The following is a 24,183-nucleotide window of genomic DNA, read 5'->3' as shown; positions in this document are numbered from 1 at the left end:
GGATCAATTTCTACTCCTTTCATAAAGCAAACATATTTTATTCAACTACGTGATTTAAAAAAATGTAAAAGTAAGATAGCACCAAAAACATCAACTTAAAACTGACAGTAACATCTAAGACGATACTCTTGGACAAGAAGTCAGTGCCATCTTGAAATGCATACTAAAACTTCAATGTTTCTGGCCTTGATTATCAACGTCAATCAGAAGATTAATTCTATTGTTACCCTCTGAGCTAATTTTTGATTCTCTTTGCAATACATTTAGGTATTTGAAACTTTTCCTATGTTTAGTTATTTTCACTGTTATGGTCCCGGTTAATATTATAACTAGACAGGAAGATCCCAGAATGGACTCCTGGCTCAAAATACTGTACGTAACGTTTATATTGTTTTAATAAAATGTGGAAGAACAAGTCGCAGGATCGCTAATTAGTTTTGACAAAGATAATACTCCTTTGGATATAATACTCCTTTACCCCCCCTTTCGCTTAACAATTATTCATGGGTTTTAGGATTAACAAAGATTACAAGGTACATCTTAAGATACAATGGCCTCATTAACACAAAGTCACTTTTAAGCTCACAAGATGACTGCGAGCACTCTGAACCCCAAGTGAATATTTCTTTTTAAAAAAAAAAAAATTTAGAGTACCCAATTCATTTTTCCCAATTAAGGGGCAATTTAGCGTGGCCAATCCACCTAACCTGCACATCTTTGGGTTGTGGGGGCGAGACCCACGCAAACACGGGGAGAATGTGCAAACTCCACACGGACAGTGACCCAGAGCCGGGATCAAACCTGGGACCTCAGCGCCATGAGGCAGCAGGGCTAATCCACTGCGCCATCGTGCTGCCCCCAAGTGAATATTTCTGGATGTCTCCTAAGAAAATCCCCCCCCCCCCCCCCGCCACCTCCCAGAGGATTGTCATGCGAGTGTCTCCAAATGCCACTCCCCAAAACACACATTAAAACCTTCTCACAATGATGGTTTCCCTTAGTGGTTACATTCCGAATTACAGTTCATGTTTTACAAATTAATCTAACTCGAGCTTCTCTCCACTTTTAATAGCGAATCTAGTCCAGGATTTTACACCAACCCCTGTAGGATTTATTGGTCTTGATTGCTGTGTAAACTGCTCACAATTGCTTTAACGCTTAGCACAGTGGGCTAAATAGCTGGCTTGTAAAGCAGACCAAGGCCAGCAGCGCGGGTTCAATTCCCGTACCGGCCTCCCTGAACAGGCGCCGGAATGTGGCGACTAGGGGCTTTTCACAGTAACTTCATTGAAGCCTACTTGTGACAATAAGCGATTTTCATTCATTTCATTAACGCTCAATTTCCATACTGTTTTAGAATATCAAAATGTTCCAGTCATCTCTGAAGTCCACTGTCCCAATTTAAATCTAGCTACTGCTATTGTTTCTTTAACTCAACTCTCACAGGACCCCATTTGCTAAGCAACACCCACATGCTTATGCCTTTTTATATTTCATGTCATAGCCCTCTCCAAGCTCAATATAAACACAACTGGAATTCAACCAACATGCAAACACTTTTGTCCAGCATGAATCCAACTATAGGTTTTACCTTTCCAGGCACAGAAGCATTCAATTAATCCTTAAAACTACTGTATTTCGCATGTTTACCAATACAATTCTAATTCCCCTAAAACTACCTTTATTTTCCTAATGTCAAAATGGTTCATGTGTGGCAATGACTGCTGGAGTTACTGATTTAGGTCACTGTATGGCAGGGCAATTCCTACACTGCAATATTATAGTCACAAAATCTACTGCCGTTTTCTGCCTCTGCCCAGAAACGTTAATGAACTATAGATTTGCACAAGCAATAATTGAATCATGCACAGGAAGACAAAGACCAATGTAAGATACACATACATGGGTTACAATGTAGCTAGTGGCAAAGATTCAATATTGTAACAACTGCTTACCAAGAAACTGAAAAGAATGTTTGTTATGGTTAAAATTATGGGCTTTCATTTTGTTATTATGTGATGGAACTTCCAGAATTCTCAACATTATCACAAACATATGTTTTTCTTTAGAGGTGGGGCTCGAGTTTGGGGGCAGAGGATTTTGGATGTTAATACATCCTTTGTATTAATGTAGTTACTGTCACCAGCTGATTTCTGAAACACATTTCTCTCCCTACCAAGTCTGTGCAGGTCTATGAAGAACTGAAGAATCAGAAACACTGATATGGTGCACTATTCCTGCTGGCCCAATGTCCTGCGATGCTGCACTGCAGTTGCTGCTGAAATAGGAGAAAAAAAAACAATGTGGGAAACAGACATGAAAGATAGTGTAATAATTGGGAAAGGTATGGGGCAAGTAAGAGAGTGGGCCTGAGAAAACACAGTTCCAGACCAGAGGCCAACAGGTAAAAGTGGTGGCTGGGAGTCAGCAGAGGAAATCAAAGTCAGCAGGAAATGTGAGCTGTTTGGAGAGCCTGGAAGGAAGGTGTACCTGAAGGATTTTGGGGGTGTAGCAGCAGTGCAAAGTGAGCGCAAGTGTTAGGGAGCATGATAACAAAAGCTAAAAGTGATGTCAGTACAAGGGAAGGTGCTGATTAGCAAGCATCCAGTGAGATTCTTAAAAAATACAAATCTTTAATATTTCATACCTAATTGGTCAAATAGGGGTATGGCAGGGCACCTCATAAACCAATGTTGCTTGTAAGAATTCCAGGATGCTTCTCGTATCCTGGAGAACCATATATGCAGAGTGTGTCATGAGCTGGAATGACTAGAGCACTGGGTTTCAGAGCACAAATGGCAGCTGGAGACACTGTGCTACATCCACGACAGTTTTACAAAGTGCATCTTTTTGGATGTGGTTACCCTGCAGCTTAAGGGGGTGCGGGCAGAGTAACGGTGTGACTGCCAGGCAGTCAAAGATGACCAGGCAAATAGTGCATGAGTCTCTTCAGTGTATTACGCTCTGCAACTAGTATCCAGTTCTGAATAAATGTATCATCACAACCAGTTCAGCTAGAATCAAGTACACAGCATCATAGGCATTCCAAAAGGCATTTGAAAAGTGCCACAAAACAGACATGCTAGCAAAGGAGAAGCTTATGAAATAAAAGGAAAAATGGATGTGAAGCTGGCTGAATGACACGAAATCAGAGGGGAGCAGAGCCGTTTTTCAGACTAAGGAAGTTATACAATGGGGTTTCCCAGGAGTTGGTGACAGGACTACCTTCCTTGATATTTATTATTGAACTAGTCTTAGCTATGCAGGGACAATTTCAAAATTTTCAGATTTTACAAAACTTGGAAGTATTGTGAACCATTGAGCAGAATGTTAGACTTCAAGAGGGCATCAATAGACTGGTGGAGAGAGTGGGCACAGGGACAGATTAACATTTTGTGCAGAGTGTGAAGTGGTACATTTTGGTAGGAAGAATAAAGACGAGGCAATATAAAATAAAGGGTACAATTCTAAAGAGGGTTCAAGAGCAGAGACTGGGGCTATACGTGCACAAATCATTGAAGCTGATAGGGCCACTTGAGAATCTAGTTAAAAAGGCAGATGGGATCAAGCATATGCATAGAGCGATCAAGTACAAAAGCAAGGAAGTTATGAAGAATCTTTATGAAACTGTGGGTTTGGCCTCAATTGGAGTAGGATGTCCAATTTGGGGCATTGCACTTCAGGAAGGACGTGAAGGAATTAAGAGAGGTTGCAGAAGAAAATTATGGACTGGTTCCATTGATGACAGCCTTCAGTTAAGTGGATATATTAGAGACATTGGAGCGGAGCTATTCTTCAAGAGAAGGTTGAGAACTTGATGGAAATGTTCAGCATCATGATGGGTCTGGACAGAATAGATAGGGAGAAGCTATTCATCTTGGGAGAAGGGGAATGAAAGAGAGGACATTGACTTAAGGTGTTTTGCAAAATTATCAATAGTTTTATGAGGGTAAACGGTTTTGTGCAGAGTGATTAGGAGCTGGAATACACTACCAGAGTGTGTTGCAGGAAGCTAGTCGAGGTTTTTACAAGGGAACTGGAGAAGTACCCAAAGAGAAAGAATTTGCTGGGCCATGGAGAAAGTGAGGCAGAGTGTGTGGGAGATAAGGGAGTGAAGGACACAAATGCCTGAACGGTCTCCTTCTGCGTTACTATTCCATATGCCCATAATTCTAAGCTATAGACCATATCAAAGACAAAGGCAGTAGACAGGCAGAAGCTGATGAGTAGACAGTGAATAACTGATGTAAAGTGTTCATAAATGGGAACAATATCATTTATGGGGAGAAAGAAAAACCCGGAGTACTTTTGCTCGGTGTGCTATTAAAGGAGAGCAAGTAAAAACTATAGTTTGTATGTTTTGAGATAATGTTTATAATTGCAGATTAAGACATCATTGATCTTGTGTATTTGTAACAAATGTAATTATACATTTCTTGTACTAAGGCAGTTGGATCAATGAATCATATCTACAGGTAAATTATTAACTCAGACAAAATGTCAAGCTGTACAGCTTTGACCACTGGCAAATCAATGTTTAATTATGACCATTTTGTGTCTAAAGTAGTTGGCATTAATGTTGGTGAAGAACTATTATACATAGAAACATAGAAAATAGAAGCAGAAAGAGGCCATTCGGGCCTTCGAGCCTGCTCCACCATTCATTATCATAGCTGATCAAGTTCAAAACCTTGATCCTGCCTTCCCCCCCATATCCCTCGACCCTTTAGCCCCAAGAGCTATATTTAATTCCTTCTTGAAATTACACAATGTTTTGGCCTCAATTACTTTCTGTGGTAGCGAATTCCACAGATTCACCACTCTCTGGGTGAAGAAATTTCTTCTCACCTCAGTCCTAAGTTTACCTCTTATCCTCAAACTATGACTCTTAGTTCTGGACTCACCCACCATCGGGAACATTCTTTCAGAATCTACCCTGTCTAATTTTGTTAGAATTCTCGAAGTTTAAAAAAAATGATTTTAAGGTGCCAATTTCTTTTTTTCAATAAAGAGGCAATTTAGCGTGACCAATCCATCCACCTGCACATCTTTGGGTTGTGGGGGCGAGACCCATACAGACACAGGCGAATGTGCAACCTCCACACGGACAGTGACCCGGGGCCGGGATCGAACTCAGCTCCTCAGTGCTGTGGGCCAGCAGTGCTAACTACGCCACCTTGCCACCCGTAGAATTTTCTAAGATTTTAAGAGATCCCCTCACTTTTCTGAACTCCAATGAAAATAATCTTAACCGATTTAGTCTCTCCTCATAGAACAGTCCTGCCATCCCAGTAAGCAGCCTGATAAACATTCGCTACACTCCCTCCATAGCAAAAACATTCTTCTCAGGAGGACAACAAAACTGCACGCAATACTCCAGATGCAGCCTCACCAATGCCCTATACAACTGCAGTAAAATATCTCTATTCCTAAATTCAAATCCTCTCGCTATGAAGGCCAACATACCATTTACTGCTTGTACCTGCGTTCTTACTTTCAGCAACTAATGCACGAGGACGTCAAGGTCCTGCTGAGTATTCACCTCTCTCAATTTATACCCAGTCAATAATTATCTGCCTTCCTATTTTTGTTACCTAAGTGGATAACGTCCCATTTATCCACATGATACTGCATCTGCCATGCATGTGCCCACTCACTCAGCTTCTCCAAATACCGGTAAAGCATTTCTGCATCCTCCTCACTGCGCACCCTCCCAACAACTTTGTATCATCTGCAAATTTGGAGATAATACATTTAGTTCCCTCGTCCAAATAATATATAATGTGAACAATTGCGGTCCTAGCACAAATCCCTGTGATACACCACTAGTCACTGCCTGCCAATCAGAATTTTTTTTTCTCCAACTTTTTGCTTCCTGCCTGCTAACCAGCTTTCTATCCGTCTCAAGACCCTAACCATAATCTCATGCGCTTTAACTTTACATACTAATCGGCTATGTGAGACCATGTCGAAGGCCTTCAGAGTATCTAAATAAGCCACATTCACCAGTTCTACCTGGTCAACTCGACTCGTTACATCTTCAAAAAAAGTCTACTAGATTTGTCAAGGATGATTTTCCTTTCGTAAATCCATGCTTACTTTGTCTGATTACACCACTGCTTTCCAAATGCTGTGCTATGAAATCTTTGATAATGGACTCCAGCAATTCCCTTCTACCAACATTGTGGTAAAAGGAAGAGCATTGAACCAGTTGAGGGTAATTATAGTATTTTAATTATCTGACAGCATTTATTATTGCTGGACACTAAGATGGTTACGATTAAAGCACTCTTTTAATTCAAGGTAGAAAGTAGCATGTGACCTCGTACAAGTTTGCTCGGAGACAGACCCATGTGACCTGGTTGCCATGGGTACAAAGGCCCAGGTCGAAACTTATTGAAAGTAAGGTGCATATTTTAACATCCTAAACAGGAAAGAGAAGACAGCTGTTCTTACTGTTTGCAAACTCTCAAAGCGGGAGGGGGGGGGTAAAGGCCAAGAGTTTTGGCGAAGCTGACTCATTATAGGTGCTGCTATGCCAAATGTTGGAAGACTGCTTTTGGGTTAACTACCAAGAGAATCAATGGTGAGGACAGAACCTATATTCAAGGGAACAAGGGCATGAAGAGTTATTAAATACTACAGAATCACCAGAGGATACCTTTTGCATGGGGTAGTCCATTCAACTAAGCTTAATTTGTTGAGTGAAGGGAACTTTGTTTAAAAGGACACTGGAAGATTCATCCTGTTGAAGCAGGAAGAAGAGATCCTGTTAGAGCAGGGAGGAGTTTTGAATTTTAACTACAAGATTAGAATTCTGTGGAGAATACAGTGTAATGTAGAACCTAGTCATGGGTTTTTCAGTTGTGTTGTTACTAGGGAATACCTTTTCTATACTTTAGTGTATTAGCTACCTACTAAAATTAACAGACTAAACATCACTTAGTGTATTGTTATCGTAATAGTCTTAAAACATAGAATCCTGATATGTGATCCTTTGAATCAGTCACTGGTAAATTTATTTCTTATTTCTAAAAATGAATAGTTTCTAAGGAGATTGTATCATTACTAATTCCATCATTTTTTGATTTAGATTTTGAAGTGAGAGTTAACAAACAGTAAAAAAAATACCTTTGCTGATCTTTTGAGCAACTACTACAGGTTTAAAAAGTTCATTCAGCTCTTGGAGTTCTTTCTTTTTATCATCTTTCTTGGACTTCTTTTCTTCACCAAAAGGTATCTATAGAAGAAAACAAACAATCTTTCAAAAAGCAAAACAAGTGCACACTTAATTTGCTTGGGCACTATAGTTTATATCTATTTCCTCCTGCTCCAGATCCAATACAAAAGAGAATTCACCTGCCTAATTCACAGTTCAATAAAATCTCTTCTCGTCTAACATATCTAGATGTTTAAAACTATTTGATCGTTTGAAGTTATCCATTCATTTCAAATAATTTAACATGTTACTGATATTCAGGTTTTCAAGGATTACAAGAGCTGAAAGCATTCCCCAGCATAACCTTCTAAAGAAACTTGAAAGATGTTGTCCAAATTTTTCTATTAAAGGCACCCACATGTTCCACAACTTAGACCTTCAACATGTAATTCATTGTACCTGCTTTCCACCTGGCTGTCCATGCTTGACTTGATTTGTGACAGTTTTGATAAATTTCTGTTGTTTTGCTCCTTTTTTGTTCTTCAGCCCAAAGGTCTTATCCTGGAACAGCAAGAAGGCAACATATAAAGTTTAAGCGGATGAACAGCATTCATAATGCAACCTGCCTCACCTTCACCTATGGTGGAAGTTATATTATGTTAGTGCCTCTCCATTCATTGCCTTGGTGACCAAGTTGGATCCAGTGCTATTTTCACCTTTTCTAGTGTTCAAGCAAATAAAGACAGAGTCACAGTAACACAGCTTCCTTCCAGTAGGTGAAAAGACCCTATTAAAAGAGTAGCTCCAGATTCTATGTTTTTCTTAAATAAATTCATCCTGAACAACAATGTATCCACTGGTTCATTAGATAGTATTATTTGGATTATTTATTATTTGGATTATTTAACTTGTGAGGAACTACATGCAGGGACACATGCCCCATCACTTTAAATATACACAATGATGAAAACAAAAGTTGTGAATAACTTATGAAATTGACACAGTGCTTAGTTACGCTTTCGGAAAATAAGCATCTATGCACTAACCATGATCGTCAATCCGCACAAGATCAAAATTCTAGGAAGATCTAGATCATGGGATACTCGAGAGATGACAAGAATAAAAAAAACACCATGGGTGACTGCAAGACTCATGTCGAACCAGACCATAACACCGAATGGGCCACCTTTGGAAAATGTGGCATCAGAAATGACAACAGTGGCCCCGTGCTCCAAATAAAATGTGCTGCACGCAGCCTTATCATTCTTAATACCAACTTCTGGTCATATGTTGCTCTCAAAATAGGAAAGCTTTTGGTTCTGATCTTATTCCAGCTGAGATATATAAAGCATAAAGCCAGTAGCACCTACTTTGTTAAACAAATTATTTCAACATTGTGGCATTCAGGAAAGATGCTCCAGGAATTCAAACATGTTTCAACTGCTTAAGGGAAATTGTTTTATCACTGCAGAATCTCTTTTGTTGTCAACGTTGGAAAGATCCTTCCAAGAGTAATGTTTCATAACTTTATTTAGCACAATGTGTAGTGGAACTTTTCCCAGAAAAATGGGTAACAAGCACAACTGACATGATGTTTGTGGCAAGACTGCTCCTGAAAAAACAGAGTGCAAAATGTAGACTTTTACTGTGTCCTTGTTGACAGAGAAAATACATTAAAAGTTGCTGCAACGGTTATTTGGGGAACTTCTTTCCCAAGTTTGGGTGACTGGATAAAATTTTGGAAGTTAGCAAACAATTCCATGAAAGCAACTTGTTAGACTGTTGGAAGGTTGGTACAACTCCATGTGGTTACAAATGGTATTAGATAAAGTTCACCCTAATATTATTATACTGCGTTGCTTTCTGCTAGGCTTTGAATCATTGCAAAGGCAGAGTCAAGATTAGATTCAGGAAAAACAGCAAGCTCTTCGGCCTCAGAAGATGACATGCTAAAATGAAGGTGCTGAAAGAACTGGTTTGTGAACTTACATTTTTTCCTTAATGTGTGCTACCTTACAGGATAATCTGCAAACCACTTTCATGAACCACTTTGCAGCAGCTTGCCTGCAATTTGGCAAACTATCAGTTTAAGACAGAGGTATTCTTTCAATTAGCTCCAGGTAAGGATTACACTCACCTATCAACGTAATTGATAGTCATGTCGTTCAGGCTACTGACAAAATTCACCCACCTAGATAACACCCTGTCTAGAGATGTTTGGATCAATAATGAAGTACCCTGAAGAACCACCAAAACCATCTTAAGAACAAAGAACAATGCAGCACAGGAACAGGCCCTTCAGCCGTCCAAGCTTGTGCCGGTCATGATACCAACCTTTGCCAAAACCCTCAGCACTTCCTTGTGCCGTATCCCTCTATACCCATCCTATCCATGTATTTGCAAGATGCCTTTTGAATGCCGTTAATGTATCTGCTTCCACAACCTCCCCAGGCAACGTGTTCCAGGCACTCACCCCCCTCTGCGTAAAAAACCTGCCTCGCACATCTCCTCTAAACTTTGCCCCAGACCTTAAATCTATGCCCCCTGGTGACTGACCTCTCCAACCTGGGAAAGAGTGCCTGCCCATCAACTCTATCCATGCCCCTCATAATCTTGTAGATCTCCATCAGGCCAGCCTTCTACCACTGTCTTTCTAATGAAAACAGTCCGAGTCTATTCAGCCTCTCCACATAGCTAACACCCTCCAGACCAGGTAACATCCTGGTATACCTGCTCTGCACCTTCTCCAAAGCCTCCATATCCTTCTGGTAGTGTGGCGACCAGAATTGTGCGTAATATTCCAAGCACGGCCGTACTAAGGTTCTATACAACTGTAGCAGGATTTGCCAGTTTTTATACTTGATGCCCCGTCCAATGAAGGCAAGCATTCCGTATGCTTTCTTGACTACCTTGTCCAATTGTGTTGCCACCTTCAAAGATCTGTGGACCTGCATGCCCAAATCTCTCTGACTTCCGCACCTTTCTCTCAACTCCTTTGCGTCCGTCACATTTGTTCCGATGATGCCACTTTCCAAAATGGTGCTTCAAAAATGTGTTCCTTCTTCCTCAACCGTGATTTCCCACCTACAGTTGTGATCAGGGCCCTCAACAGTGTGCGGTCCATCTCCCGCGCCACTACCCCCGCCCCCTCCACTCCCTCCCAGAACAAGGATAGAGTCCCCCTCGTTCTCACCTTTCATCCCACCAGCCTCCACATGCAAAGCATAACCCTCCGCCATTTTCGCCAACTCCAGCGTGATGCCACCACCAAACACATCTTCCCATCACTCCCTCTGTCAGCATTCCGCAAGAAACCGTTCCCTCCAAGACAATCGAGTCCACTCCTCCACCATACCCAGTACCTCTCCCATCACCCATGGCACCTTCCCATGCAATCGCAGGTGTAACACCTGCCCTCTTCCATGCTTAACAACCCAGGCCCAAAACACTCATTCCAGGTTAGGCAGCATTTCACTTGCATCTCTTCCAATTTGATCTACTGCATTCGCTGCTCCCAATGTTGTCTCCTCTGTATTGGAGAGACCAAACGCAGACTGGGTGATCACTTTGCTGAGCATCTTCAGTCTGTGTGCATTCAGGACCCTGACCTTCCTGTTGCTTGCCATTTTAACAGAAGACCCTGCTCACATGCCTACATGTCTGTTCTTAGCCTGCTGCAATGTTCCAGTGAAGCTCAACATAAACTGGAAGAACATCTCATCTTCCGGTGAGGCACGCTACAACCTTCTGGCCTGAACATCGAATTCAATAACTTCAGATGATCAGCTCTACCCCACCTCGACCCATTTGTTTTCATCCCATTTCATTTTAACTGTCTTTTACCATTTCTTTCTTTCTTAATATGTATTTAATTCCCCGCCCCCCAATCTTATCCACCTTTCTCCTCTTTGCTTCCCCTTTCCCCTCCCCCCACATTGACAGTTCATCCTCTGATGTTAGTTTCTCTGCTGTTTGGCCTTTCCCACCTTTTGTTCTCTCTGGGGACTGCCATTAGCACTCTTTCCCCTTGGTTTCGGTGGCCATTAGCACCCGGTTTCCCTGGGTTTCTGTGGCTATGACTCATCTTTCATTCTCACTCCACAGTATAAATATTTCCCACTTTCTCTGTCTGTTAGCTTTGACAAAGAGCCATCGGACTCGAAACTTTAGGTCTTTTCTCTTCCTACAGATGCTGCCAGACCTGCTGAAATTTTACAGCATTTTCTCTGCCGTCCCACTAAATTAATATCCAAGATAAAACCCTTCGTTATCACAATTACCCCAAGGTGTTTGCTCCTCTTTAACTTCTGGCAAAGGGTAGACTTGATTCAAGTATTTAAAAGAAAGATGTACTAGATTAGTGGTGGGGTAAGCCACAGTCCAGAGCCACATGCAGCCCATCTGGGTTCGGAGTACCACCCAGGAGATATATTGTTGACCGTTGCCCAGGTACAGGATTGCTCATTCTGTTGATTTCCATTTTCACAATTTTTTCCTACTGGTATAACTACGGCAATATGCACTTGAAGCAAGGGCAAGTGAGGGAAGGTGCTTGCTGATTGCCCACAACACTGACTGTGAGAGCTGTGTGCTCTCTCTGTAGCCAAGTGTAAATATTTATTTTGTTTTTAACAATTTAAAGTTGATAGTCCTACTAATGATTAAGCATTTTCTAAACCTCATTATGAAATATTCGGCATGTATTAAATGTACTTAATCTTATTCATGGGGTCATGGTTCGTGAACCAAGCTTGATTTCAACCTTGTGGCCCACTGAGGTGAAGGAGGTCCACTCACTTGCCCAGGTTGTCCACCACTGCACTAGATTATGGTACATATGAACAGATTATTTGAAAAGTTAGACAAAACGTGAGGTTAGGAATACAAGTTCTCAAAGCACAGACCTAAGTTAGAGGCAAGGTTTCTCTTATCAGTTATTGGTCTCTGGAACAAATTGCTACCTTGAGCAACAGGTGCAGATTCCCTGCAAACATTGAAAATGGAACTGGAAGGGGTTCTTCTCATTGTGTACAAGATGGATATGGGAATATTAAGTGATATAGTTCATGGTCAATTATCTGCTGGAACCGTTTTGTTAAATCACCTTCAGAAGTGCAAAGGAATTTTCCCAGAATTCTTCAACCCACATCCCAGAATATTTCAACCCACATCCTTCAGCAGGTATCTGGAACTCAAATGTCACAGCCCAGAAGGAAGACATTCAGCCCATCTTATCCAGCCCCAACTTGGGCAGAAAATTCCAGACTCTCACAACCTTTTGCATAATAACGTTCTTCCCTTTGTCTCCTCTACACCTTCTGCCACTTATTTTGAATCTATGTCTTCTGGTTCAAGAATTCTCCACCGAGGGAAACAATTTTATGTCCACTCTATCACTGATAATTTTGTACACCTCAATTAAGTCACTCCCCAGCTTTCTTTGTTCCAAGGATAATAACCTCAACCTATCCAATCTCTCCTCGTTGCTGCTACACTTTTCAGCCCTGACAACCTTCTTGTTGTAAACCTAAAAACTGCAAGAATACCAATCTCCCCACAATCCTCACTTAACCAGCTGAGTTTCAAAATCCTCATGTTATAACCTCACTGTATACGAGCCTCCAGAGCTTGGTGCCCACGCAGATACACGAGGGACACCTCGGCATTGAGAAGTGTGGCGCAGGGCCTGGCAAGCTGTCTCTGGCCCGACATCAATGAGGACATCTCAAACATGGTCCTCAACTGCGTGACATGCCAGCGGTTCCTGCCTGCTCAGCCCAAAGAGACGCTCCACCAGCATGAGATCATGACCTCTCCGTGGTCTAAAGTTGGTGTGGACCTTTTTCATGCCAACGGGCGTGACTACGTCCTGATAATTGATTACTTCTCCAGCTACCCCGAGATAGTGAAACTATCGGACCTAACATCCCGGACCGTCATAAAGGCCTGCAAAGAGGCATTCACCAGGCATGGAATGCCGCTCACGGTCATGAGCGACAACGGTCCCTGTTTCTATAGTCAAGAATGGTCCAAATTCACAAAGCAATACTACTTCCAGCACATCACCTGAAGCCTGCACTACCCACAATCTAATGGGAAGGTCGAAAAAGGGGTCCACGTCGTGAAGCAGATGCTCTGTAAGGCTGCGGACTCAGCTTCAGACTTCAATCTTGCTCTTCTGGCATACAGGGCAACCCCTTTGTCCAACGGTGTGTCTCCGGCACAGCTCCTAATGAATCGTAACCTGCGGATGACTGTTCCGGCCATTCATGTACCTGACCTGGATGCAAAAGATGCAGCAGATCAGAACCAGGCAAAAGATCACATATGATGCTCAAGCTACGGATCTGCCAGCTCTCTCTCCGAAGGACACTGTTCGCATTCAGTTGCCTGGTGGCGGCTGGTCAGCTCCTGCTGTTGTGGTTAGACAGGCTGCTCCCAGGTCGTTCGTAGTTCGCATGGCTCGATTGCAAGGCGCAACAGAAGGGCGCTACGCAAACTTGCCTGCCCACCACCGGATCTCACTTTCCCAGATGTCACTCTGCCCGACTTGGACACCTCGCTTCATGAGGCCACCAGCCTGGCTGCATGCCAACCGGTCAAGACACCATCATCTCCGCCTCCACCTCTCAGGCAGTCCACAAGAATCCAACGACAGCCTCAACGACTGGACTTGAATAGTTCCTTATATATATGCTGTTATGTTTCGGCACGCTAGTCACTTTACATGTACATATCCATCCACTCACCGATTTTGTATATAGTTACTCTTGTAAATTTGTCATTTCTGCTCTAAGCAGCTGACAATTTTTTTTATTTTTTAAAGGGGGATGTCATAATATGCACCCATGCACATAATGAGGCAAAAGCAGGCAGTGACAGACACCCAGGTGAGCCAATCAATATACAGAACAGAACACGACCAATCACAAGACAGGACAGCAGAGGGGGGCTTCCACCTATTAAACACACAAGGCATCAGCACTCTGCCTCTTTCCACTGGTGATAGCTGTAGTGATAGTCAGGGTGTACAAATCATTCAGCACCATCTACACGTGGATCAGATCTAGCCTGGTCTAGATAAGTCAACTTTAGTTTACTTAGGGTAGTAGAGAGTCAACCCACAGGCAGCTGTGTGTTTCGTTACTGGAGTTCAATAAATCTCATATTGAACCAACTCCTTCGTTTGATGTATACTTGATCCGTTAATTGCATTGTGTGCAATCTGTGTTACCCCAGGGTGAACAACACGACACGAGCTTCACAAACTAGATGCACATCCTTGTTGTTAAAGACATAATGAGAGAGGGAAAGATTTGCAGACATGGTTCACAGGCAAAGGGGAAATAATCTGTTGTACAAGAGGACAGATTGAATGACTTTGTGGGGTCACCTTTAGTTGCGCTGGAAGGAGAACTTTAATCGGTCACTTTATCAGGCTCCTCGGATACACGGTGTCCAATGATACATGAAAAGCACAGGTCAGGCTCCTCGGATACATGGTGTCCAATGATACATGAAAATCACTGGTCAGGCTCCTCGGCTACATGGTGTACAATGATACATGAAAAGTACTGTTCAGGCTCCTCTGATTAATGGTGTACAACGATACATGAAAAGCACTGGTCAAAGAAAAAGCTAGTTTTCTCAGAAATTGGTGTAAAACATCTGATATTGTCACTTAATAAAGCTCCCTTCCTCATCAGTAATGTCATGGTCAAAGGTGACATCTACAATATTCCTCTTCCTGGAGTATACCCTGGCAAACTACAGAGCAGAGATCAAAGTCTTATCACAAAAGTCCTGACAGTATATAATGTGGGCTGGACACTTAAGACTATATCATATAATTTTCTCTCTCCGCTAGTTTTATGACCATATCATGCCTAATTTCGGTCATATCCACGTAACCAAAATTCTCTGCCCATTTACAGGTATATAGTGCTGCTGAAGTCACTTATGTCCCCTCATTTTTCAGCTCTAATGAGCCCTTTTCCCTTGACCATTCCTCTCATGTCACTCAATTGTGCTTCCGTCCCCTGCCACCACAATTTCCACCTCAACCCAATACTACATCTTTCCTACTTTATTCTGTCAGCAAAGGCTCGACTCCCCAGTGAATAAACCCTTCACACTTCTATAGTCAGCTTTGGCCCAGTGGGCAGCATTCTCACCTCAAAGTCAGATTGTGGATTCAAGTCTCATTTCATATACTTATGCACAAACATCTCATTGTAGTACTGAGGGGCTGCTGCACTGTCGAGATGTGCCATCTTTCAAATAGGCAGTTAAACTAAGGCCCCATCTGCCATCTAAGGTGCATGTAAGAGCCAATTAAATAATTGTAAATAGTGAGGAAGCTACCCTTGTGCCCTGGCCAATATTTAGCCTTAAATCAACATTACCATCAAAACAGATTATCTGGTTATATTATATTTGTACAAATTGACTGACATGTTCACAACATTACAACAGTGACTGCATTTTAAAAATATAATTGGCAGTGAAGCACTTTGGGATGTGTTGAGGTTGTAATAAATGCAAATCTTACTTCTGTCTCAAGTAGTTCTCTCTAGAGCACTCATCACTGCCGCAACGGTCATCCTCTTTCACCAGCTAACTGCCTTATCCAGCACACCTGATGGGGCCTAACCAAATCACCCAATGTGCTACGTACAACCCATTGTCAAATCAACAATTACTACCCCGTCCATAATTTTCTCCAGAATAGCAGCTCACTCTCAAACATTCAAGACTTTGCACTGGACGATTGCATAGATACTTTAGCCTTGACTGAACACCTCATCAGAGCAAAGGCTCCCAACCTAGCTAAACTTTTAATCATCCACGCGGATCAAATTATTACTGCTGCAACTTGCCTCTCAAATTCACTGTACCCTTCTCCCTGCTCTTCCAGCACTTTCTAATTCTTCGAGAAGCAAAATCTTTGCTGCATACTGCCAAATCCAACCCTCAAACATCCTGTCAGCCTCTGCAATGAATGACTTATTGTAGGTAACTTAATCTCTTTCTCAGTTCTCCTTACCCTCTCTCCTTTCCCTAAAAACTGACCACACTAATATCCCCAACTTCTCGATCATCCTGGTCATTGACAAGGTCATGTTTGACTACTTCCTTGTACTGTATCTCTCTGCAACCATTACCCCTTCTTCCACCAATCCACGTTCACCCCATAAAACACTCTTCACACATCACTTACAAGCACAACTTAAAATTTCTAATTTTTGGATGCTCCTGTAACTTGTTGCTCAACCGTAGTACCAATTATACCTTTGTCCCAGCAAAATTATTCCAGCTGTTTGCTGGCCCCAACATTTCTCCGTCAAACCCAAGAGGAGGAAGACTTAAATCAGTACCAAAATGACCTTAACCAACTGCTCCTGCTTGTCTGACACTGTCTCAGATCAGCTGCAATTTTATCCAAATAAACTTTGGGAAAATCAAAGCCATTTGCCCGATTTGGCAGTCCTAATGAATGTTGACGTGGTGCCAAAGCTCAAGACCGGCAAGATTCTTGGTTTCTGATTCTCCGCCCCCCCCACCCCACCCATAACACAGGAAAGGCAGGACGCTCATTTTTAATTAGAGGATTTATAAAAGCAAATTACTGCGAATGCTGGAATCTGAAACAAAAAAGGAAATGCTGGACAATCACAGGTCTGACAGCATCTGTGGCGAGAGAAGGGGCTAACATTTTGAGTCTGGATGACTCTTCGTCAAATTAAAGGGTTCCTATATGATGGGGGTCAGAGAAAATAGGGGGATTGCTCGTATGCATGTTGTGGGGGGTTCCATTTATCAGTGGGGGGGGGGGGGGGAAGAGAAGATGTCCTTGTGCTTGGGGGAGATATATTTGATCATCTAAATCTAGTGCCGGAATGTGGCGACTAGGGGCTTTTCACAGTAACTTCATTTGAAGCCTACTTGTGACAATAAGTGATTTTCATTTCATCTCGGCCATCCCTGCTCTCTTACGCTAGTTTAGCTTCCCTTTAAATGTATCTATAGTATTCCTTCCAACCACTCCCCATTGCGAGTTCCACATTCTTACCATTCATTGCATAAAGAAATTTCTTCCAAATTCTTTATTGGGTTTCTTGGTGACTATTTAATATTGAAGACCTCTAGTTATGCTGTTCCCCACGACAGGAAACATTTTCTCTCAATCCATTCTATCAACAATTCAAAACTTAAATACTCGCCTCAATCAGTCTTTTTCACCCCCCCCGGGAAAGCCTGCCTATGAAATAAGGAACAATTCAGAATCAACCCATCTCACAATAAGATGTGGTATTAAAGTAGCCACATTTAGTGATGCAGAAATGTTAAATGCTGTACTGATTCTACACTCAACTAGCCAAATAATGGGAGAAACAGGACTAGTATAATATCAAAGCTCCAAAACCTAAGACTTGGCTCCCCACTCTGCAACTGGATCCTCGATTTTCTGGCCAACAGACCACAATCAGTAAGAATGAACAACGGCACCTCCTCCACAATAGTCCTCAACACCAGGGCCCCGTACTTAGCCCCTTACTCTACTCCATGCACACACACGACTGCGTGGCAAAACGTGGTTCCAACTCCATCTACATGTTTGCTGACGATACGACCATAGCGGGCCGGATCTCGAATAACGACGAGTCCGAATACAGGCGGGAGATAGAGAACCTAGTGGAGTGGTATAGCGACAACAATCTCTCCCTCAATGCCAGCAAAACTAAGGAATTAGAGGATTAATAAAAGCTGCTCCTTCCTCACCTGAGGAAGGAGCAGCACTCCGAAAGCTAGTGACATCGAAACAAACCTGTTGGACTTTAACCTGGTGTTGTAAGACTTCTTACTGAGCAAAACTAAAGAGCTGGTCATTGACTTCAGGAAGCAAAGTACTGTACACACCCCTGTCAGCATCAACGGGGCCGAGGTGGAGATGGTTAGCAGTTTCAAATTCCATGGGGTGCACATCTCCAAAAATCTGACCTGGTCCACCCAAGTCGACACTACCACCAAGAAAGCACAACAGCACCTATACTTCCTCAGGAAACTAAGGAAATTCAGCATGTCCACATTAACCCTTACCAACTTTTACAGATGCACCATAGAAAGCATCCTATGGGGCTGCATCACAGCCTTGTATGGCAACTGCTCGGCCCAGGACCGCAAGAAACTTCAGAGAGCCGTGAACACCGCCCAGTCCATCACACAAACCTGCCTCCCATCCATTGACGCCATCTACACCTCCCGCTGCCTGGGGAAAGCGAGCAGCATAATCAAAGATCCCTCCCACCCGGTTTACTTACTCTTCCAACTTCTTCCATCGGGCAGGAGATACAGAAGTCTGAGAACATGCACAAACAGACTCAAAAACAGCTTCTTCCCCAGTCACCAGACTCCTAAATGACCCTCTTATAGACTGACCACATTAACACTACACCCTGCATGCTTCATCTGATGTCGGTGCTTATGTAGTTACATTGTATATGTTGTGTTGCCCTATTGTATTTTCTTTTATTCCCTTTTCTTCTCCTGTACTTAATGATCTGTTGAGCTGCTCGCAGAAAAATACTTTTCACTGTACCTCGGTATACGTGACAATAAACAAATTCAATCCAATAGTATTTCAGGTTGATGACCTTTCATTATACTTCCAACGGGTCAGCAACATGAAACATTCGCCACCCACAAGAGCTGCCAAATCTGCTGAGAATATCTAGCACTTTCTGTCACTTCCACGGTTCAATCAGCCCCAGCTATTGCTTTCGAAATAAAAATAGATAGGCGCCGTCATCTTTCAAGTAAGCAGGCTGAGGGTTTTGATTTATTAGAGGCGGAAGTGACTAGCAGTCAGCCGCGTGCTGGAGGTAAACTCGGGCAAAAAAGGGGGGGGGGTATTCGAATACCAGGCCCCGCTGCAAAAGTTGTCTCAATAACACCAAATGCTGGAATTTTTAAAAAAGAGTCCAGAGCGCTGTCGCGGAGAGAGAAAACAGGAGGCAACGTTTTTCTGTGACCATTCATCAGAGCTGGAAGCTGACAGTTGCCTCGCTGCTGGCAGAGCTGTGGTGTGAGGATCAGCCCCTTCACCTCCCTCCCCGCCAGGTGACTCAACCCAGCACAGGGCTGCCGGGCCGGGGGGGGGGGGCGGTTAAACAGGAAGTTCCCTTCCGCCCCACCGGGCTCTGCCTGCCTCCTCTCCCACCCCTGGGCCAGGCCCTCCAAACTCTCTCTCTTGCAGCCGGATGGGCTCCCTGGGCCTACCGGCACTGCCGCAGAGCAGAAGGCCGGAACTCTCTCTCTCTCTCTAATGCCGGCGGCTCACCTCGATGACCTTCTCTTTCTTCTTCTGCTCAGCCTTTTTGTTGGGCTGGCTGGTGGGTTTCTTGGGGGGCATTTCCGAGTCAGTCAATCAGCGAGAGAGTGAAGCGCCCGCCTCGCCGCCAGGACTCAAGGATCCGCTCGCGCGGAGGAAGTGGCGGGGCGGCGATGGATTGTGGGTACTCCCGGTTCGCGCATGCGCGCGCCGAAACCCCGGCAACCACAATGGGAGGGGGCGGGGCCTCATGAGACAGGGCGCAAACCCCACGAATCGCGTGCGGTCTACGCTGCACAGGTCGGGGGCCATTGACGGAGGCCCTCGCGGATATTCTCCAAGTGTAACTGGCCGGGTTCCCGATGGCGTGGTACTCTCATGGTCCCACCCGTCGGGAACTCGGCGTGGTGGCTGCGGACTCAGTCCTCGGCAGCCCTGGGGGGCGGGGCTCACAGACGGCCAGGCTATCGATCAGGCGCCAACGATCCGCGGGCGCGCGCGATCTGGGGGGCGGGGGGAGCTTATCTTATCGGTGCTGGTCCGCGGTGTGGGGCCGCCATGTCGTGCGGGCAGGCCGCCGCCATGCGCATGCACGGACCCCTGATTGGAAGTGCAGGGCCCCTTGTCGGCAGCCAGAGCTGCAAGGACTACTCCGGGGCCCTGCTAGCCCCTTCCTGGCAGGAGAATCACTCTGGACTTTTGTGGTAGTCACCACTAGTAGTATATTACATGTATTACGGCCCGTATATTGGAGGTCCATCCCTGCCTGCTGGCTCCGCCCAGTAAGCGGCGTACAAATATGTGTGCTCTGATGTGCTGCAGCCATTCTGGTTCCAGCTACAGGAGGCACAACATCTTTGCTCAATAAAGCCTCGATTGTTCCACTATTCTCGTCTTTGTGGTAATTGATAGTGCATCAATTTATTGAGCAAAGATTTTTTAAATGATGGATCTCATCAAGCGTGATCGCTTGTAGCTGAGCCCTCAAGCAGCCAATGCTACATCCACCTTTGACCACTGTCTAGCCTGCTTCAAAAGCTATCTCAGAACAGCCGCTGAGGAACCCTCGGACTCGCAGAAGCTCCAAGTCCTCTATTCACGGATGAGCCCTGACATATTTCCCCTCATCCGGGATGCGCCCACCTACTCCGAAGCGATGGAGCTCCTGAAGGGATATTACGTTCGACCAGTAAATCAAGTATACGCCAGGCACCTCCTGGCCACGAGACAGCAACTCCCCGGGGAGTTTCTGGCATGCCCTGCACATCCTAGGTAGGAACTGTGACTGCCAGGCAGTTTCGGCAGTCCAGCACACAGAACTTTTAATTAGAGATAACTCGTTAGAAGTGGCCTCCCGTAACATTCAGTCCTACAACCGCGCAGCACCCTTGTGGGCATTGTGGGCCCCACCAGCTGCCGACTCCAGCTCACCGCAAGCTTGCGCCACGCGGCAGCCAGCCAACTCTGGGGGGTCCGGGTCCAAGTGTTATTTTTGCGGGCAAAACAAGCATCACAGGCAGCGCTGCCCGGTGCGGACCGCGATTTGCAACGTGTGTGGGAAGAAAGGACACTTCGCTTCTGTTTGCCAGGCCTGGTCGGTCGCCGCTGTTTCCAGGCCCGGCGTTCCTACACCCCCCACGTGTGACCCGGGGCGCCGCCATCTTCTTCATCGCAAGCCACGTGCGGCCATCTTCCTCACCGCAAACCACGTGTGGCCCGTGGGCGCCGCCATCCTTGATGCTGCCCGCCATGTGCACCCCGCGGGTGCCGCCATTTTGGACGACGTCACAGGACCCCTGCTCGTCTGGCCGTTCATCGCCCGCCGCTACCTCCACCACCGCTGACCAGCCTGGGACCTCCCAGCATCTGCGGCAGCTCGCCTCTATCACCCTGGATCAGTCCCAGCCCCGCAACCTCGTGACCGCGACGACGACGGTGAAGATCGATGGGCACGGGACGACCTGCCTTTTTGACTCCGGGAGCACAGAGAGCTTCATCCACCCCACCACGGTAAGGCGCTGTTCCCTCTCGGTACTCCCCATCACCCAGAAAATCTCCCTGGCCACCAGATCCCATTCTGTGGAAATCCGGGGGTACTGCATTGCGACCCTCACCGTCCAAGGCGTAGAGTTCAGCAACTTCCGGCTCTACGTCATCCCCCACCTCTGCGCTGCCCTGTTACTCGGCCTGGATTTTCAGTGCCATCTCCAAAGCCTAACTTTAAAATTTGGTGGACCCCTACCCACCTCACCATCTGCGGCCTCACGACCCTTAAGGTCAACCCACCCTCCCTGTTTGCGAACCTCACCCCGGATTGCAAACCCGTTGCCACCAGGAGCAGACGGTACAGTGCCCAGGGCAGGACCTTCATCAGGTCGGAGGTCCAACGACTTCTGCGGGAAGGGGTCATTGAGGCCAGCAACAGCCCCTGGAGAGCTCAAGTGGTGGTTGTGAAGACTGGGGAGAAGCACAGGATGGTCATCGACTACAGCCAGACCATCAATCGGTACACGCAGCTCGATGTGTACCGCCTCCCACTCATATCTGACATGGTCAATCAGATTGCGCAGTATCGCGTCTTTTCCACAGTGGACTTGAAATTCGCCTACCACCAGCTCCCCATCTGCCCGGAGGACAGCCAATACACTGCGTTTGAAGCAGATGGCCGCCTCTATCACTTCCTTCAGGTTCCCTTCGGCGTCACTAATGGGGTCTCGGTCTTCCAGCGAGAGATGGACCGAATGGTTAACCGGTACGGACTGCGGGCCACCTTCCCGTATCTAGATAACGTCATCATCTGCGGCCACGATCAGCAGGACCACGAAGCGAACCTCCAAAAATTTTGCCAGACCGCCAAACTCCTTAATCTCACGTACAATAAGGAGAAATGCGTGTTCCGCACCAACCGCTTATCCATCCTTGGCTATGTCGTGGAAAATGGAGTCCTAGGGCCCAACCCCATAGGCCCCCTCATGGAACTCCCTCTCCTATTACGCTCAGTGGGGTCCCTAATTATGCAGACAAGGCCCGCCCACTCATTCAGTCCACAGTTTTCCCCCTGGCGGCTGAGGCCCGCCAGGCCTTCAACCGCATCAAGGCAGACATCGCCAAGGCCACGATGCACGTGGTCAACGAGTCCCTCCCCTTCCAGGTGGAGAGCAATGCATCGGAGGTAGCTCTGGCCACCACCCTCAACCAGGCGGGCAGGCCCATTGCCTTCTTTTCCTGCACCCTCCATGCCTCCAAAATCCGGCACTCCTCTGTCGAAAAGGAGGCCCAAGCCATTGTGGAAGCTGTGAGACATTGGAGGCATTACCTGGCCGGCAGGAGACTCACTCTCCTCACTGACCCAACGGTCGGTTGCCTTCATGTTTAATAAGACACAGTGGGGCAAGATCAAAAATGACAAGATCTTGAGGTGGAGGATTGAGCTCTCCACCTATAATTACGAGATTTTGTATCGCCCGGGGAAGCGCAACGAGCCCCCTGATGCCCTATCCGGCGGTACATGTGCCAGAGCACAAGTGGACCGACTCCGGGCTCTCCACTATGACCTCTGCCACCCTGGGGTCACCCGGTTCTTTTCGTCAAGACCCGCAACCTGCCCTACTCCATTGAGGAGGTCAGGACCGTCACCAGAGACTGCCAGGTCTGCGCAGAGTGCAAGCCGCATTTCTACCGGCCAGATCGAGTGCACCTGGTGATGGCTTCCCGCCCTTTTGAACGCCTCAGCGTGGACTTCAAAGGGCCCATCCCCTCTGCCAATCGCAACACGTACTTTCTGAATGTGATTGATGAGTACTTCCGATTCCCTTTTGCCATCCCATGTCCCGATATGACTTCCGCCATGGTAATTAAAGCCCTGCACAGCATCTTCACTCTGTTCGGTTTCCCCACCTACATCCACAGCGATCGGGGATCCTCTTTTATGAGCGATGAGCTGCGTCAGTTCCTGCTCAGCAAGGGCATCGCCTCGAGCAGGACAACCAGCTACAACCCCTGGGGAAACGGGCAGGTGGAGAGGGAGAACGGGACGGCCTGGAAGGCCATCTTGCTGGCCCTGCAGTCTTAAAATCGCCCGGTCTCCCACTGGCAGGAGGTCCTCCCCGACGCGCTCCACTCCATCCGATCGCTCCTCTGCACTGCGACTAACGAGACCTCTCACGAGCGTGTGTTTGCCTTCTCCAGGAAGTCCACTTCCGGGGTCTCGCTCCCAACATGGCTGACAGTTCCTGGACCCGTCCTTCGGAAACATGTGTGGACCTATAAATCGGACCCCTTGGTCCAAAAAAGACCACCTCTTACATGCTAACCCGCAGTATGCCTATGTGGCACACCCCGACGGGCGCCAGGACACAGTCTCCCTCCGGGAGATATTTTCTGAGTTATCCTTGAAGTAAGGGGTGTCAAGAGATCCAATGTTTATTTAAGATGTTAAGTTGAGTTCATGGAATAAACAGTGTTTTGTGTTTAAAAACCCACGTGTCCATAATTGTAATCCCACACCTAGGGAAAAAGCCGTGTGCTTGGAAAAGCAACAAATCCATTAAAGGGAGAGGTTGGTTGAACTCCATGATACATTTTGGGGTTCTGAAAAGCCTCGCCCATAACACCGCCCTGTCTACTGCTACCTATACATCCTCACCCTCCCACCCTATCGGCTCCCTCTGTCTCCTCTCACAAACACCATTCC

At 45.7% G+C, this 24,183-nt stretch overlaps 1 protein-coding gene and 1 long non-coding RNA gene across 2 annotated transcripts in view; one reads left to right on the top strand and one right to left on the bottom strand.

Moving 5' to 3' along the window:
* The window catches only part of zc3h15 (zinc finger CCCH-type containing 15), a 47,655-nt gene extending 27,976 nt beyond the window's left edge, over positions 1-19,679 (bottom strand). Inside the window, exons 1-3 of the mRNA XM_072477736.1 lie at positions 19,500-19,679; positions 7,619-7,720; positions 7,132-7,240 (exon numbers count right to left, since the gene is read on the bottom strand). Coding sequence (XP_072333837.1) covers positions 7,132-7,240; positions 7,619-7,720; positions 19,500-19,571 — 283 coding nt within the window. The 5' untranslated portion in view covers positions 19,572-19,679. The remainder of the gene's footprint in view (positions 1-7,131; positions 7,241-7,618; positions 7,721-19,499) is intronic.
* A 133-nt stretch (positions 19,680-19,812) lies between these two features.
* LOC140392517 (uncharacterized) lies at positions 19,813-23,967 on the top strand. The gene is made up of 2 exons (XR_011935384.1): positions 19,813-21,500; positions 23,679-23,967. It is a non-coding gene; the product is annotated as an uncharacterized lncRNA (long non-coding RNA).
* The last annotated feature ends 216 nt before the right edge of the window (positions 23,968-24,183 follow it).

Source organism: Scyliorhinus torazame, chromosome 2, assembly GCF_047496885.1.
Source record: "Scyliorhinus torazame isolate Kashiwa2021f chromosome 2, sScyTor2.1, whole genome shotgun sequence".
NCBI classification, from domain to species: Eukaryota; Metazoa; Chordata; class Chondrichthyes; order Carcharhiniformes; family Scyliorhinidae; genus Scyliorhinus; species Scyliorhinus torazame.
The sequence above is the reverse complement of the archived record's forward strand: the minus strand, read 5'-3'. Positions and strand labels throughout refer to the sequence as shown.